This window comes from Blennius ocellaris, assembly GCF_963422515.1.
Source record: "Blennius ocellaris genome assembly, chromosome: 18".
NCBI classification, from domain to species: domain Eukaryota; kingdom Metazoa; phylum Chordata; class Actinopteri; order Blenniiformes; family Blenniidae; genus Blennius; species Blennius ocellaris.
This window is the reverse complement of record NC_137667.1, coordinates 969537-987015: the sequence shown is the minus strand read 5'-3', so window position 1 is coordinate 987015 and position 17479 is coordinate 969537. Positions and strand designations below refer to the sequence as shown.

At 52.5% G+C, this 17479-nt stretch overlaps 4 protein-coding genes across 7 annotated transcripts; 3 read left to right on the top strand and 1 right to left on the bottom strand.

Annotated features, from left to right (window-relative positions):
- On the top strand, positions 1–1816 carry tmem251 (transmembrane protein 251). 2 transcript variants are annotated; one of them, XM_080514312.1, is made up of 2 exons: positions 1–93; positions 1429–1816. In XM_080514312.1, the coding sequence occupies exon 2, from the start codon at positions 1437–1439 to the stop codon at positions 1803–1805; it is 369 nt and encodes a 122-aa protein (XP_080370438.1). In that variant the 5' UTR covers positions 1–93; positions 1429–1436; the 3' UTR covers positions 1806–1816. The 2 variants fall into 2 exon arrangements, with proteins under 2 accessions (XP_080370438.1, XP_080370439.1); XM_080514313.1 differs by lacking the exon at positions 1–93 and adding an exon at positions 1219–1345.
- A 125-nt stretch (positions 1817–1941) lies between these two features.
- On the bottom strand, positions 1942–3121 carry LOC308143487 (uncharacterized protein). The gene is made up of 2 exons (XM_080514314.1): positions 2834–3121; positions 1942–2138 (listed from the first exon to the last, which is right to left on the bottom strand). Exons 1-2 carry the CDS (start codon positions 3060–3062, stop codon positions 2020–2022), a joined length of 348 nt encoding a protein of 115 aa, XP_080370440.1. The 5' UTR covers positions 3063–3121; the 3' UTR covers positions 1942–2019.
- Positions 3122–3145: 24 nt separating this feature from the next.
- ubr7 (ubiquitin protein ligase E3 component n-recognin 7) lies at positions 3146–10656 on the top strand. Of its 3 annotated transcripts, none has more exons than XM_080514310.1 (12): positions 3146–3443; positions 4159–4288; positions 5172–5305; positions 5462–5522; positions 5730–5825; positions 5939–5992; positions 6083–6140; positions 6862–6944; positions 7022–7186; positions 7278–7443; positions 9941–10002; positions 10081–10656. In XM_080514310.1, exons 2-12 carry the CDS (start codon positions 4172–4174, stop codon positions 10153–10155), a joined length of 1071 nt encoding a protein of 356 aa, XP_080370436.1. In that variant the 5' UTR covers positions 3146–3443; positions 4159–4171; the 3' UTR covers positions 10156–10656. The 3 variants fall into 3 exon arrangements, with proteins under 3 accessions (XP_080370436.1, XP_080370434.1, XP_080370435.1); XM_080514308.1 differs by having other exon boundaries at positions 3147–3443; positions 6083–6188; positions 10081–10655; XM_080514309.1 differs by having other exon boundaries at positions 3157–3287; positions 6083–6188.
- A 508-nt stretch (positions 10657–11164) lies between these two features.
- On the top strand, positions 11165–16914 carry asb2a.1 (ankyrin repeat and SOCS box containing 2a, tandem duplicate 1). The gene is made up of 10 exons (XM_080514270.1): positions 11165–11241; positions 11335–11809; positions 12449–12559; positions 13032–13201; positions 13535–13690; positions 13763–14008; positions 14091–14262; positions 14383–14962; positions 15042–15195; positions 16718–16914. Exons 2-10 carry the CDS (start codon positions 11403–11405, stop codon positions 16855–16857), a joined length of 2136 nt encoding a protein of 711 aa, XP_080370396.1. The 5' UTR covers positions 11165–11241; positions 11335–11402; the 3' UTR covers positions 16858–16914.
- Positions 16915–17479: the final 565 nt, after the last annotated feature.

Sequence of the window (17479 nt, the reverse complement as noted above, 5' to 3'; positions counted from 1 at the left end):
CTGACCAAACAGGAAGGACCGGTCGCGAGCCGAGGCTGCGGCTCGAAGAGCCGAGAAGATCCAATTCAGCCGAAAAGAAGCAGAAGGTGGAAGGTGAGATTCAACAAGACACCAAATATCAGGCGTAGAGGCTGCTGGCGAGCTAACAGGGGCTAGCAGGCGGCTAACAGGCTGCTAATGAGCTGTTAGCAGGGGTTAGCAGGCTGCTAATGAGCTGTTAACAGGGGTGAGCAGGCGGCTAACAGGGGGCTAATGAGCTGTTAGCAGGGGTTAGCAGGCTGCTAATGAGCTGTTAACAGGGGTTAGCAGGCTACTAATGAGCTGTTAACAGGGGTGAGCAGGCGGCTAACAGGGGGCTAATGAGCTGTTAGCAGGCTACTAATGGGCTGTTAGCAGGCTGCTCACAGGTTGTTAACAAGGGTTAGCAGGCTGCTAATGAGCTGTTAACAGGGGTTAGCAGGCTACTAATGAGCTGTTGGCAGGGGTTAGCAGGCTTCTAATGAGCTGTTAGCAGGGGTTAGCAGGCTTCTAATGAGCTGTTAGCAGGGGTGAGCAGACTACTAATGGGCTGTTAGCAGGGGTTAGCAGGCTGCTCACAGGTTGTTAACAAGGGTTAGCAGGCTGCTAATGAGCTGTTAGCAGGGGTTAGCAGGCTTCTAATGAGCTGTTAGCAGGGGTGAGCAGACTACTAATGGGCTGTTAGCAGGGGTTAGCAGGCTGCTCACAGGTTGTTAACAAGGGTTAGCAGGCTGCTAATGAGCTGTTAGCAGGGGTTAGCAGGCTTCTAATGAGCTGTTAGCAGGGGTTAGCAGGCTTCTAATGAGCTGTTAGCAGGGGTTAGCAGGCTTCTAATGAGCTGTTAGCAGGGGTGAGCAGACTGCTAATGGGCTGTTAGCAGGGGTTAGCAGGCTGCTCACAGGTTGTTAACAAGGGTTAGCAGGCTGCTAATGAGCTGTTAGCAGGGGTGAGCAGGCTGCTCATGAGCTGTTAACAGGGGTTAGCAGGCTGCTAATGGGCTGTTTGCAGGGGTTAGCAGGCTGCTAATGAGCTGTTAGCAGAGGTTAGCAGCCTGCTAACAGCTCATTAGCCGGCTGATAACAGGGGTTAGCAGGCTGCTAATGAGGCGCTAACAGGCTGCTTATGGTCTGATCAGAGGTTAGCAGGCTGCTAGTTTCACCTGCTTCTCTCGGTGAAACAATGACGCTACGTTTTATCAACTGGTGTGAAACGTGGACGACCACGTGGTTCAAAGGGACAAAGAACAAAGCCACTAGCTACCGTGGCTCCTTCAAAACCGGGAAGTGAAACGATGGCGTACCAGCAGTTTGTCCAACACTTGTTCCAGGTGAAAGCGAGGGGGATTTAAGGCGACTCGGCACTGCTCCGCTGGCGTGACCCTCTCCTAACCTGTGACCGTTTCTTCGGCAGTATGGAGGATGATGAACTTCCGCCAGAGGATCGGATGGGTGGCCGTGGCCCTGTACTTGCTGGCGAGCGTCATGGCGGCGTACTACGTGTTTGAGGTCCACAGCCTGAGCTTGGAGCGCGTGCAGAGGGGCGACCCCGGGCCGTCCACGCTGCCGCCGGCCATCGCCGCCCGCCTGCCGGCGCTCCCCGGCTGGATGTGGGCGGCGGTCTTCCTACTGCCCTACCTGCAGCTCTTCCTGGTTCTGTTCTCCTGCACCCGGGCCGACCCGCACGCCGTCGGCTACTGCGTGCTGCCCGTCTGCATCGCGCTGCTCTGCAGCCGGCGCCACGCCGCCAAGCTAGCCGGCCGCCGGCCGGGGCAGCTGATTGACACTTGAGGGACGTGCGGGACCGTGAACACGAGCATGTGGGTGTTTGTGACGTGCCTTCGACGACCACTGCCGCGGAGCTGAAGCCGACGACGACGACGTCGCGGCCGCTCGCCAATCAAGAGACTCTCAAAAGACACCGTGGTTACCATGGCAACTTTAATACGTTAATAAAAGTATAGAAATAAACGCAAATGAAATATGAAGTCTGTTGCAGGTGCCCTCAGGTCCTGGGTCTTTTAGCTGGAGGGTTTGCTTCAGGGTTTAGGAGGCCGTTACTTTCTTCTTCCTCGTCCTCTTCCTCTTCACCGTCCTCTTCCTCGCCACCGTCCTCTTCCTCTCCTGAAGCACAGAAAATGAGTTATGCAGCGATGCTGTTCAGTCATTATTCTTCCCCACCAGGGATTCAATCGTGCAACACGAGGCCCAAAATATTAATTTCCAGTCAAACCAGTAAGAAATTAATTTTATACAATAGAACTCCAGCTCCTGATTCACCTGCTGCAGGTGTTGACGGCTGAGAGACCAGCGACTTCTAGAATTATCAGGAGTAATAATACTCTTGAGTTATTTACAAATACATAGACTTTCAGATTTGCGAGTTCTTTGGAAAGATCATTTAAAATGTCAACAGTTTCAAGATATGGTTATTAAAGAAATCGTATTTTGCCACTAAGAGCAAGAATTTGTCTGTAGTTATAGTTTAATCAAGTCAACCTGGGAATTTAAAAAAAAATAAAAAAAAGTGGATATCTGGAGGAGACGGAGATTTACTTCACAATTCATGATTTCATGTTTTTTTTTATAATTCTGATGAGCTATCGTGGTTTCGTGCGTCTCGTTACACCGCCCCCTACAGGTGCGGCGGATAATAGCAGCTCACCGGGTGCATGAAGTTTGTTTATCAGTTTTTGTAAAAAAAAAAAAAAAAGGTAGTATAAATAAACGTAGTGTCCTCAGGGTGTCCTCACTTTAATAATTAATGATCTTTCTGCGAAGCCTCTTCGTGACATTTCCATTAAACCGCTGGTGTTTACCTGCCGCTCCGCCTCCGGGGTTCCTCTCCTGCTCCACCAGCTCGCTGAGAAGCCGCGACGCGGTCCGGCTCAGCTCGCCGAGGCCGCAGATGAGGGACGACAGGTTGTCCTGGACCTGGACGCTGACGGTGCGCCGCTGTCCGTCCCGGAGCTTCAGCTCCGCCCGGAGCTCCGCCGCTCCCACGGTGGCCGTCGCCATCGCTTGCTTCCCGCTTGTCGAAGTGCGCATGCGCTGCACTGTCACGTGACGTCACGTTATCTATCGTCCCGTTATTTCTTTCCTGTTGTCTTTAAGGAGACCCGAGAAGAAGGAAAGACACGTTGGTTATTCCACATTTTACGGTGTTTCCTGTGCCATTCACCCCCCCGCCACCCCCCTCCACCCCCCAGGCGGTTCTCAGCGCTGCACCGCCTCACCTGAGCGAGTGGCGCCAGGCACTCACCCGGAAGCAGTGTGAGTTAGCCGCCGGAGCTAACAGCGAGCTAACAGGGGAAAGCAGTGTGAGTCTGTAGCTCGGAGTTTACCGACACTCGTCCGCCCAGGTGTTCGTACCGGGCCCGGCGGGAACAGACCGTCCAGCCCCCGGCCCCCGGCCCCCGGCCCCTGCCGGTGAGTTCGGATGCTGTTGATGGCGTTAGCAGGGAGATGCTAGCCGATGCTAACAGCTTTCACGAGCGCAATAATAATAATAATAACGTCTGAATGAGTAATTGTGCATTTGAGAGCCTGCGTGTTCACAAGTGCTGCTAAAGACAGGAGGCGAACTTGATCGGTCTTGTTCTGCGGATGAACTTTAAAAAGAATTGATGCTGGGAGCAGTGGGGGTCAAAGGTCATGAGCAGGGAGCCACAGTGATGAACTCTGGGATTCAAACCTGCAGTTCTCTGCTGCCTGCACGGATCCTTCGCGGAATATATTCGGAATATATTAGTGTGACGCTCGTTTTTCTGTATTTTATCTGAACATGTGGATGTGAAGCTCGTCAGAAACAAATGCCACCTAAAATGTGAGCGCTTGTGTTTCAGAGGCTTTAGCTTTGTGCTGGAAAAAATGATTTCGGTCTGAAGCGTCGCTGCTGAGAGCAAAACTAGTTGAGGACGGGCGGCGCGAGACCAAGTCCTCCTTATCTGGGACGTCTTATCTCGGCCGGAGCAGCCGTGGGTTTCTAACATCGACATGTTCGCCTCTGTTAAGCTGCAGAACAACTCCTGTTTTCTCCCCCTGACCCCGCCCCCTGTCTGCCCCCCTGACCCCGCCCCCCGTCTGCTCCCCTGACCCCGTCCCCCTGTCTGCCCCCCTGACCCCGTCCCCCTCTGCTCCACAGTCGTCCAGCAGACATGTGTGAGGAGCAGACGGTGTCTCTGGTGGACGTCCTCCAGGAGGACGAGGAGCTGGAGGAGGAAGCCTCTGCAGTGTTGGCTGGAAGTGACTCGGACCACTGCTCCTACCCTCAGGTCAGCTTCTCCTCGACAGACCTGGTGGCTGCGTCCCAACAGTCCCACCTGTCTCCTAACTGTCCCTCCTGGCTCCTTTCCTAACAGTCCCTCCTTCACGTCCGGCATGACGTCACACGGTGTCAGGAGGCTTCCTAAAGGAGTTGAGGAAAGTTGATAGGAGGGACTGTTAGGAGACAGGAGGGACTGTGAGGAGACAGGAGGGATTGTTAGGCGATAGGAGGGATTGTTAGGAGATAGGAGGGACTGTTAGGAGACAGGAGGGATTGTTAGGCGATAGGAGGGATTGTTAGGAGATAGGAGGGACTGTTAGGAGATAGGAGGGACTGTTAGGAGACAGGAGGGACTGTTAGGAGACAGGAGGGACTGTTAGGAGATAGGAGGGATTTTTAGGAGATAGGAGGGATTGTTAGGAGATAGGAGGGACTGTTAGGAGACAGGAGGGACCGTTAGGCGATAGGAGGGACCGTTAGGTGATAGGAGGGACCGTTAGGAGACAGGAGGGACCGTTAGGAGACAGGAGGGACTGTTAGGAGATAGGAGGGACCGTTAGGAGATAGGAGGGACCGTTCGGAGACAGGAGGGACAGTTAGGAGACAGGAGGGACTGTGAGGTGATAGGAGGGACTATTAGGAGACAGGAGGGACTATTAGGAGACAGGAGGGACCGTTCGGAGACAGGAGGGACCGTTAGGAGACAGGAGGGACTGTTAGGTGATAGGAGGGACTGTTAGGTGATAGGAGGGACTATTAGGAGATAGGAGGGACCGTTAGGAGACAGGAGGGACCGTTAGGAGACAGGAGGGACCGTTAGGAGACAGGAGGGACCGTTAGGAGACAGGAGGGACAGTGGGACACTCAGTGAGGCTGTCTGTGTGTTCCAGGGCTACGTGAAGCGCCAGGCACTGTACGCCTGTAACACCTGCACCCCGAAGGGAGGCGAGGCTGCAGGCGTGTGTCTGGCCTGTTCCTACAAGTGTCACGAAGGTCATGACCTCTTTGAACTCTACACCAAGAGGTGACGCTGCGGCATTTTACTGCTTCGCTGGTGAGTTCCTTCTGACGGCGCTGTAACTTCCTCCTCTTCCTCCTCCTCTTCCTCCTCCTCCTCCTCCTCCTCCTCCTCCTCCTCCTCCTCCTCCTCCTCCTCCTCCTCCTCCTTCTATTTCTGCAGAAACTTTCGCTGCGACTGTGGAAACGGGAAGTTCAAAGATCTGCAGTGTAAACTCCACCCTGTGAGTTCAGACCTCCACCTCAAACCTCACCTGCTTGATCATCAACCAAACCCAACGTGTGTGTGTGTGTGTGTGTGTGTGTGTGTGTGTGTGTGTGTGTGTGTGTGTGTGTGTGTGTGTGTGTGTGTGTGTGTGTGTGTGTGTGTGTGTGTGTGTGTGTGTGTGTGTGTGTGTGTGTGTGTGTGTGTGTGTGTGTGTGTGTCTCAGGAGAAGGATGAGTTCAACACCCTGAATAAATACAGTCAGAACTTCTTTGGGAGTTACTGCACCTGCGGCCGGCCTTATCCAGACCCAGACGACCAGGTGAGTCCCCCTCGTCCCCCCTCGTCCCCCCTCGTCCCCCTCGTCCTCCCTGGAGACGCGCCGTCCCTTGTCTCCGACCGGCCGATTGACTCCCTCTGGTCTGGGTGTGTCAGGTGGAGGACGAGATGATCCAGTGTGTGGTGTGTGAGGACTGGCTGCACGGCAGGGTGGGTACCGGAGCACTGGGAGGGTGGAGGGGGGGGTGTAGGGTGGTGTAGGGTGGTGCAGCTCCCTGACGTCCCCGTTGCGTCCCGCAGCACCTGGGCTGTTCGGTACCGGACGGCGTGGAGCTGCAGGAGATGATCTGCGAGGCCTGTATGAAGAAGAACCCCTTCCTCTGGGTCTACGCCGCTCACCTGGCAGGTAAGGCCTGGTGTACGCCGCTCACCTGGCAGGTAAGGCCTGGCGTACGCCGCTCACCTGGCAGGTAAGGCCTGGCGTACGCCGCTCACCTGGCAGGTAAGGCCTGGTGTACGCCGCTCACCTGGCAGGTAAGGCCTGGCGTACGCCGCTCACCTGGCAGGTAAGGCCTGGCCTACGCCGCTCACCTGGCAGGTAAGGCCTGGCCTACGCCGCTCACCTGGCAGGTAAGGCCTGGCCTACGCCGCTCACCTGGCAGGTAAGGCCTGGCCTACGCCGCTCACCTGGCAGGTAAGGCCTGGCGTACGCCGCTCACCTGGCAGGTAAGGCCTGGCGTACGCCGCTCACCTGGCAGGTAAGGCCTGGCGTACGCCGCTCACCTGGCAGGTAAGGCCTGGCGTACGCCGCTCACCTGGCAGGTAAGGCCTGGCGTACGCCGCTCACCTGGCAGGTAAGGCCTGGTCTACGCCGCTCACCTGGCAGGTAAGGCCTGGCGTACGCCGCTCACCTGGCAGGTAAGGCCTGGCGTACGCCGCTCACCTGGCAGGTAAGGCCTGGCGTACGCCGCTCACCTGGCAGGTAAGGTCTGGGCACCAGGCCTTACCTGCCAGGTGAGCAGGTAAGGCCTGGCGCCCTCCTTGTCGGTTGCGGCGACTCACCGTCGTTCCTCCTGCAGGTCCGGGCGCGGCGGCGACGACCGCGGCGGCGCAGCAGCGAGCGGACGAGTCCGACGCCAACCGTCCCCCCGTGGCGACGCAGGTGAGGAGACGCCACGCGGGCGTACGGTTTTCCAAGAGCGGCCGCCTTTTGACTAACGAGCCGGCGACCTCCGTCAGGTGGAGGAGGCGGTGGAGCCCAGCCCTAAGCGGCCGCGGCGGGAGGCGGAGCCGAGCTGCAGGCTGGAGGAGCTGCAGGCCGCCGCCCGGGAGGCGGAGCGGCGTGGAGCCGTCTTCTGGCCGTCGGCGTGGCGCTGCAGGCTCTGCCGCTGCGGCGCCTGCAGGGTAAAGACGCCATGAGCACCAGACCGAAGGTCGGCAGGGACGTTTGAAGCTCCGCCCCTTGACCCCGCCCCCCCGGTCCTCCTTTGTCCAGGCGCGTCTGTCCGAAGCCGGCGTCTCCTTCCTGCTGGACGAGTCGGACACGGTGCTAGCCTACGAGAACAAAGGGAAGAGCAGCGAGCGGACGCAGCAGGGAAGCGACCCTCTGATGTCGGCGCTGGACAACCTGAACCGGGTGCAGCAGCTGGAGATCATCCACGGTAACACCACCCACCCCCGTCACCGCCATCTTGGAGAGGTCTCCCGCTAAACATGAAGATCCCAGAACATTCGTAGCTCGCTTGCTAGTCCACATAGCGACACAAATGCTACATCTTAAAGCCGCGGTGACGCTCCATCGCGTTGAGGACTTTCCCTCCTCCCGATATATTTTCCACGAGGTTTCACACAGGATAGAACTTTTCCTCAGCGTTAAAATGAGGTATGACTTGTGTTGCTACGTCGGCTAGCGAGCGAGCTACCAATGTTTTAGTGGGTTTTCTAGCCTGGATCTTTATGTTCAGCTCCAGAGGGAGACCCATCCAAGATGGCGGCGCCGTGAGGCTTCTAGGGCTTTATAATCTACGTCTAGAACAACATGTCAAATATACATTTTCAGTCCCGCGACACTGACATGTAGATCAGATCATCTGTTAAAGCAATTATACATGTTTAGGAAGACGATACACGAGAGACGATACACTAGAGACGATACAAGCTAGAGACGATACAAGCTAGAGACGGTACAAGCTAGAGACGATACAAGCTAGAGACGATACACTAGAGACGATACAAGCTAGAGACGATACAAGCTAGAGACGATACAAGCTAGAGACGATACACTAGAGACGATACAAGCTAGAGACGATACACTAGAGACGATACAAGCTAGAGACGATACAAGCTAGAGACGGTACAAGCTAGAGACGGTACAAGCTAGAGACGATACAAGCTAGAGACGATACACTAGAGACGATACAAGCTAGAGACGATACACTAGAGACGATACAAGCTGGAGACGATACAAGCTAGAGACGGTACAAGCTAGAGACGGTACAAGCTAGAGACGATACAAGCTGGAGACGATACACTAGAGACGGTACAAGCTGGAGACGATACACTAGAGACGATACACTAGAGACGATACAAGCTGGAGACGATACACTAGAGACGGTACAAGCTGGAGACGATACACTAGAGACGATACACTAGAGACGATACAAGCTGGAGACGATACAAGCTAGAGACGATACACGAGAGACGATACACCCTAGAGACGATACAAGCTGGAGACGATACACTAGAGACGGTACAAGCTGGAGACGATACACTAGAGACGATACACTAGAGATGATACAAGCTGGAGACGATACACTAGAGACGGTACAAGCTGGAGACGATACACTAGAGACGATACACTAGAGACGATACAAGCTGGAGACGATACACTAGAGACGGTACAAGCTGGAGACGATACACTAGAGACGATACACTAGAGACGATACAAGCTGGAGACGATACACTAGAGACGGTACAAGCTGGAGACGATACACTAGAGACGATACAAGCTGGAGACGATACAAGCTGGAGACGATACAAGCTAGAGACGATACACGAGAGACGATACACCCTAGAGATGATACAAGCTAGAGACGATACACGAGAGACGATACACCCTAGAGATGATACAAGCTAGAGACGGTACAAGCTAGAGACGGTACAAGCTAGAGACGATACACTAGAGACGGTACAAGCTAGAGACGGTACAAGCTAGAGATGATACAAGCTAGAGACGATACAAGCTAGAGACGGTACAAGCTAGAGACGGTACAAGCTAGAGACGATACACGAGAGACGATACACCCTAGAGATGATACAAGCTAGAGATGATACACTAGAGACGATACAAGCTAGAGACGGTACAAGCTAGAGACGATACAAGCTAGAGACGATACAAGCTAGAGACGATACGCTAGAGACGATACAAGCTAGAGACGATACACTAGAGACGATACAAGCTAGAGACGATACACCAGAGACGATACAAGCTAGAGACGATACAAGCTAGAGACGATACAAGCTAGAGACGATACACTAGAGACGATACAAGCTAGAGACGATACACTAGAGACGATTCAAGCTAGAGACGATACACCCTAGAGACGGTACAAGCTAGAGACGATACACCCTAGAGACGGTACAAGCTAGAGACGATACACTAGAGACGATACACTAGAGACGATACACTAGAGACGATACAAGCTAGAGACGATACAAGCTAGAGACGATACAAGCTAGAGACGATACAAGCTAGAGACGATACAAGCTAGAGACGATACACTAGAGACGATACAAGCTAGAGACGATACACTAGAGACGATACAAGCTAGAGACAATACACCCTAGAGACCATACACGCGAGAGACGATACACTAGAGACGATACAAGCTAGAGACGATACACTAGAGACGATACAAGCTAGAGACGATACAAGCTAGAGACGATACACTAGAGACGATACAAGCTAGAGACGGTACACGCGAGAGACGATACACCCTAGAGACGATACACGCGAGAGACGAGAGGCGAGTTTAAACGGAGCCGAGGCTTTATTTTTGTTAGCCTGGCCACAGCAGTGAAGAGAAAAGGGGCGGGGCTTGTTTCCTCCTGCGGAGGAGGAACGGAAGGTAAAAACGAGAGGCGTGTTCTTCCTTCCAGGCTACAACGACATGAAGAGCGAGCTGAAGGACTTCCTGCAGACGTTCGCCGCCGAAGGGAAGGTGAGTTGAAAGAGTCGCCGGCGTCTCGCCTCCGCCGCTCGCTCCGTCAGTCACCCTCCTCCACCCTCCCTCCTCCAGGTGGTGACCTCCGACGACATCCATCACTTCTTTGAGCAGCAGAGTGAGAAAAGAAGACGGGAGTCCTGCACCTGACGACCTTTGACCCTTCCTGTCGTTTCCACCTCTTTAGTTTTCCAAATGTGACGTCATGAACTTTTGTGTCGATCGAGTGATGGACTTTGATGTTTTAATGTTTGGATTTTTGCTTCTTTCTTTTTTTATGAAAACCTAAATAAAGTGAATTAGAACATCTTTGAATGGATTGATGATTCAGGATCAATCACCTCTTATGGCCTATTGATCAGTCACGAGTTATTGTTTATCTATTTATTCTTTATTAAAGCGAGTTGCTGCTTCTGAAATCAAGCGATTTCCTGTAAAGCATCAAAGAAGTTCTGTTCTCTTTCATCCTGCTGCTTCGATTGGTCACTAGTTCACCTACTAGTCAACCAAATAACCTCCCATCAGACCTCAGATTATCCCTGGTTTAGGTTTAAATTAACCTGGGATTATCTCTGCATTGATTTTTAAATTCATCTGAGATTATTAATGCTGTAGTTTTAAACTAATGAGATTATTCTTGAATTAATTTGAAATTAATCTGAGATTATTCCTGAATTAATTTTAAATTAATCTGAGTTTATTCTTCAATTAGTTTTAAATTAATATGTGATTATTCCTGAATTAATTTGAAATTAATCTGAGATTATTCCTGCTGTAGTTTTAAATTAATCAAATTATTTCTGAATTATAAATTAATCTGAGATTATTCCTGCATTAGTTTCAAATTAATCTGAGATTATTTCTGCTGTAGTTTTAAATTAATCTGAGTTTATTTCTGCCTTTTGTTTTGAATTAATCTAAGATTAATCCTGCATTAATTGTAAATTAACCTGGTTCTTCTGTCTACATTTTGAAGTGAACCTGGTTTTGCAGCTTTGATCTGGATCGGACTGTTATTGAGGTCAATGTGAACATGAACCAGGTCATTGTGTTATTCTGGGTCGACCAGAATGACTCAGCTGTTGCTGCATCTGTAACTTTAGAGTCGGTGAAGAGCGGGTGCTAGTCCCTAAAATAAACTAAGATAACCACACACACACACACACACACACACACACACACACACACACAGGGTCAGTCGTCTCCACGGCAGCAGGACCGACGGGGGAAAAGCAGGTGTGAAATCCTCATATTTACTTCCTGCTTGTTTGTTGTTGAAAACTTCCTCGTGTTCACGTCGTTTTCCTCTCGGTGTTTGTGGAAGTGAAGGAGGTGAAGGAGGTGAAGGAGGTGAAGGACAGACTTGGTCCCGGTGGAAACCTTTGCTCCTCGCCGTCATGGCGGCCGCCAGTTCAGCCCTGGAGGATTATTCTCTCTACAGCAACCTGAGCGACGACGAGCTGATTCAGCTGGCCATCGAACGCAGTCTGACGGACACTCGCGGCAACGTCACCGACGGCAACGCCACCAGCAACAACGCCGCCAGCAACAACGCCACAGACGGCAACGCCACCAGCAACAACGCCACCAGCAACAACGCCGCCAGCAACAACGCCGCCAGCACCTGCAGCCTCCATCGTACCAGTCGTGGTGTGGACGCTCCAGATGAAGGGCCGGCGACAGTGGCGGCGGTGGCGGCGGTGGCAGCGGAAAACCGCCGCCGCAGCTCCCAGGGCGCAGCTCCTCCACAAACCACGGCACACTACAGTTCTCCTAACCCCCCCGCCTCCAAACTGCCTGACCTGTACGTATTCTTCTTTATGTCTGCATTTATTCCTTTGATCAGCTTTCAAAAAACAAATACAAAGCAAAAACAGTTTTTCTTCAAAGCGACGAACAATTTTACAAAGAAAAGATGAACAAGTCAAAAGTACAAAATGTAACAAAACATCAAGAATCAGGCTGAGCAGAGCTTCGTATAGAAAATGAAAACAATAACACAATTTGAGTCATACAAGTACAGTACATTTTTCTATGACATTGGTCTGAAAAGTTTGTTTTTTTTATTCCCGCCAACCGTCCCTGTTTCAGCGGGAGGGGGGAGGGGGGGGGCAGTGTTGGGGGGGAGACCCGGGTTCTCAGACTTGACATGTTTTACTGTTTTTTTTTCCACCCGGAGAAGATTTCTCTATTTTTAAAAAGCAGAATGGCTGCAGTCCAGCCTTTTTCTAATTTTGGAACACGTCTGATTCCAAACATCTTCTCTGCACCTCAAAGTGTAATAACACATGTATCTACTGCGGTGTGCCTCAGATAAATGTGTTATTACATATATATATATATATGAATATATATATATAATGTTGGCGTTTTGTGAATGTTGTTTGTCTTTCGACGGCTGTTGAAACTGTCTCCGTCTTTTTATTGGCCACGAACGGTTCAGCGAGACGTTTGACGGGACGGTGAGTCGGTTCATGACAGGTTCTGGGAAGAGGATGGTGGCGTACCGCCGGCACGACGGCGTCCTGGTCCACGTCGGCCCAGAACCGGAACAGTGAGTCCACGTGTGACCACGGGACTTGACCCGTGTCTCCAAGAACTCACCAAAACTGGCCGCGCTGGGCGGGTACTGCTGCAGACACCCAGAAAACGCCAAAACTAACCTGCAAAATGCTAAAAAATAAATAAATCAGCTCTCTGGCGCCACCTAGCAGCACTAAACGGACCAAAGACCACCACGGCCCGTAGGACGGTCGTAGAGACGTCAAATCAAAACTCACTTGTTCGTCTCGTCGAGGCGTAAAAAACGCTATGCGAGACCCCTGACCTCAGTCCAACAGGAAGTCTGCAATTTGATTTTCAAATTAAGGATTTTTCCGCACAAAAGAATTAGGAGCGAAGCCCCGAGGGGCCGCGGTGCGAGGTCCCCGCCACGCCGCTTCGCAGCTTTGATCTCTAATCTAGATTTGAGTGGTCGCAGACCGGGGCAGGTGAGGAGGGCGTGGCTGACGGGTGCTCACCTGCAGGGAGGAGGAGCCTCTGTTCGCCGCCATTCGTGCCGGAGACGCCGGCAGGGTGAGAGCGCTCGCCACGAGACCGGAGATGAACCTGATGCTGCCCAGCAGGCCGGGGTGGCTGGCCGTGCACCAGGCCGCCTTCTACAACCAGGACTCCTGCCTGCAGGTACTGCTGTCAGGTGAGTTCACCTGTATACCTGCCCAGGTGAGTTCACCTGTATACCTGTCCAGGTGAGTTCACCTGTACCTGTCCAGGTGAGTTCACCTGTATACCTGTTCAGGTGAGTTCACCTGTATACCTGCCCAGGTGAGTTCACCTGTATACCTGTTCAGGTGAGTTCACCTGTACCTGTTCAGGTGAGTTCACCTGTATACCTGTTCAGGTTAGTTCACCTGTACCTGTTCAGGTGAGTTCACCTGTACCTGCCCAGGTAATTCACCTGTACCTGCCCAGGTGAGTTCACCTGTACCTGCCCAGGTGAGTTCACCTGCGCGGCCCCCTGTACCTGCAGCTCAGCCCGGGATGGTGAACAAGAGGACGGCTCAGGGAGAAACGGCGCTGATGGTGGCGGTCAGCAGGCAGCAGCTGCAGTGCGTTCAGGTGCTGCTGGAAAATGGCGCCGACCCCGACATTCCCAACACGGACAAGGAGACTCCGCTCTACAAAGGTAAGGACGGCCGCCGCCCTGCCTCCCGCCTCCCGCCTCCCGCTGAAGCCCTGCCGTTTGCGCCCTCTGCAGCCTGTGAGAGGAGCAGCGCCGCGGTGGTGGCGGCGCTGCTGAACTGCGGCGCGGCGGTGAACACGCTCTGCATCCACGGCTGCACGGCGCTGCACGAGGCCGTGGTCCAGAGCAACCTGGAGATCTGCGAGATGCTGCTGAAGGCCGGCGCCAAACTCTCCCTCACCAACGTCTTCGGCATCTCGCCGCTTTTCTCCGCCGCGCAGAGCGGACAGGTGGCGTCGCTGCGCTTCCTCCTGCGCCACGGTAACTTTGGTCACCGGAGACTATCTATCTATCTATCTACCTACCTATCTGTCTGTCACCCCTGACCTTTGACCTCCTGCAGGTGCGGACATCAACACTCAGGCGGCCGACGGCTCGACGGCGCTGTACGAAGCGGCGAAAAACGAACACGAGGACGTCGTCCAGCTCCTCGTGTCCCAGAACGCCGACGCCAACAAGGCGGGGAAGCGAGGACTCCTACCGCTGCACATCGCCGCCCAGAGAGGAAACGACACGTAGGCACGGTTTCCTGTCTCCTGTCTCGGGGGGGGGGGGTCGCCGTCGCCGCCGCCATCGCCACCCTTCGAGACGAGTCCAGCTGTAACAGAAACGTCCCGTGTCCTCTGCGTCCCCAGCATCGTGTCGGCGCTGATCCCCGCCACCAGCAAGGCCCGGGTCCGGCGAACCGGCATCAGCCCGCTGCACATGGCGGCCGAGCGTAACCGTGACGACGTGCTGGAGGCCCTGATCGCCGCCGGCTTCGAGGTGAACGCCCAGCTGTCCGAGGAGCGGTCCAAGCTGTACGAGGACCGCCGCAGCACCGTGCTCTACTTCGCCGTGATCAACAGCAACGTGGACGCCACGCGGATGCTGCTGGCCGCCGGCGCCGACCCCAACCTCGACATGTTCCGGCCGCTCATGGTCGCCGCGCGCATGGGCTGCCTCCAGACCGTCGAGCTGCTGGTGGAGCACGGCGCCGACGTCAACGCCGCCATACCCACCCACCCCACCGCCTTCCCCGCCGTCTACATGTTTTCCATGAAGTACCTCCCCATGTTCAAGTACCTGCTGGACAACGGAGGCCACGCCCTGCCTTGCTTCGACTGCGTCTACGGCGGCCGGCCGCACCCGCCCATCAAGACCACGCGGTCGGAGCGCCACGACGCCCGCGCCGCCGACCGAGTGCCAGAGCCTCAGGGGAGGAGGGGCGTGCAGGTCGGTCTGAGAGCTCGTTAGTCATTGATTGATTGATTGATTGATTGATTGATTGATTGACGGACTGATTGATTGACAGTTCTGTGAGATGATCTCCGTGCCCAGCATCTGCCGCTGGGCGGGGCCTATCATCGACGTCCTACTGAACTACGTGGGTCACGTGACCCTGTGCTCCCGGCTGGTGGAGCATCTGGACAGTTTCCCCGACTGGAGCGTCATCAAAGAGAAAGCAGGTGACGGAGGCTGCTTTCTCTTTCATCTCTATGGCTGCTTTCTCTTTCATCTCTATGTCGTCTTCCCCCACCACTGGGGGATCAATATGATTGATCAGGTTTTATGTTGAACCTTTCATCTCGGTGAAACGGTCCAGTCCTGAGAATAGAGTAGAGTAGAGTAGAATAGAATAGAATAGAATAGAATAGAATAGAATAGAATAGAATAGAATAGAATAGAATAGAATAGAATTACAATGAAATTGAAAGACGACTTGTGGTAAATAAACATACAAGAGAGCCAATAAGACGATCAGTAGAGTAAAATGACCTGCTGTGTTTCTATTGTCTCTACTGTGTTTCTATTGTCTCCACTGTGTCTCTATGGTCTCCTCCGCTGTGTCTGTATTGTCTCCACTGTGTCTCTACTGTGTTTCTATTATCTCCATTGTGTCTGTATTGTCTCCACTGTGTCTCTATTGTCTCTACTGTGTTTCTATTGTCTCCACTGTGTCTCTATTGTCTCTACTGTATTTCTATTGTCTCCACTGTGTCTCTATTGTCTCCACTGTGTCTCTATTGTCTCTACTGTGTTTCTATTGTCTCAACTGTGTCTCTATTGTCTCCACTGTGTTTCAATTGTCTCCACTGTGTTTCTATTGTCTCCACTGTGTCTCTATTGTCTCCTCCGCTGTGTCTCTATTGTCTCCACTGTGTTTCAATTGTCTCCACTGTGTCTCTATTGTCTCTATTGTGTTTCTATTGTCTCCACTGTGTTTCTATTGTCTCCACTGTGTTTCAATTGTCTCCACTGTGTCTCTATTGTCTCCACTGTGTTTAAATTGTCTCCACTATGTTTCTACTGTCTCCTCCGCTGTGTCTCTATTTTCTCCACTGTGTCTCTATTGTCTCTACTGTGTTTATATTGTCTCTACTGTGTTTATATTGTCTCCACTGTGTCTCTATTGTCTCCACTGTTTCTCTATTGTCTCCTCCACTGTGTCTCTATTGTCTCTTCCACTGTGTCTCTATTGTCTCTTCCACTGTGTCTCTATGGTCTCCTCCACTGTGTCTCTATTGTCTCTTCCACTGTGTCTCTATTGTCTCTTCCACTGTGTCTCTATTGTCTCCACTGTTTCTCTATTGTCTCCTCCACTGTGTCTCTATTGTCTCTTCCACTGTGTCTCTATTGTCTCTTCCACTGTGTCTCTATTGTCTCCTCCACTGTGTCTCTATTGTCTCTTCCACTGTGTCTCTATGGTCTCCTCCACTGTGTCTCTATTGTCTCTTCCACTGTGTCTCTATTGTCTCTTCCACTGTGTCTCTATTGTCTCCACTGTTTCTCTATTGTCTCCTCCACTGTGTCTCTATTGTCTCTTCCACTGTGTCTCTATTGTCTCTTCCACTGTTTCTCTATTGTCTCCTCCACTGTGTCTCTATTGTCTCTTCCACTGTGTCTCTATTGTCTCCTCCACTGTGTCTCTATTGTCTCCACTGTGTCTCTATGGTCTCCTCCACTGTGTCTCTATTGTCTCCACTGCAGCGCCGCCCCGGCCGCTGCTGCAGCTCTGCAGGCTGCAGGTTCTGCAGCAGGTGGGCCGGCGGCGGGTGAAGCGGCTGCCGCTGCCCGGAGGCCTGATCCGCTTCCTGCAGCACGACCAGGTTCTGCTGGACGAGTTCTGAAGACACCACCAGCCCAGAGCCGCCTCCAACCATGTATTATAACTAGAATAAATTATTCCTGCTACATGAGTGAATGATGGAATTTGTTTAGATTTTCTACACGTACATACAAAATAAAACACACAAAAATATATATTAATCATATTGAAGATGTGTAAAAGTCATAGATAAGACTTATTTCCTTGGTGGTCCTCATTAAATAATATAAATATTAAAAATAATGACATTATAGTGAACCATTAAACACTGGAGTGACGTCATCTCTCCCGCTGCTTCCGGTCAGGACTCTCGCTGCAGTATTTTGTTGTTTTTTTTTTAAGTTACTCAAGAAGGAAAACAATCTTTAAATTCTGCTTCACTTCAAAGTTCAGATTCTGCACAGACGATCAACCAACACAGCAGAACAAGAACAAGAACCAAACAAAATCGGGGGCGCGCGAAACCGGAGATTCTCTGCTTGAAAAGGGCCGCGGGGGGGGGGGGGGGGTTTAAATGACGTCATTCGACCACGCGGACGCGTCAAGCAACAGCCTTGAACGCGTAAAATCCGCACCGAACATTGAGGGTGGGATGTTTTTTTTTTTTTTTTTGTTCCTGTAGATTTTCACAGAGGGTTCGTGTC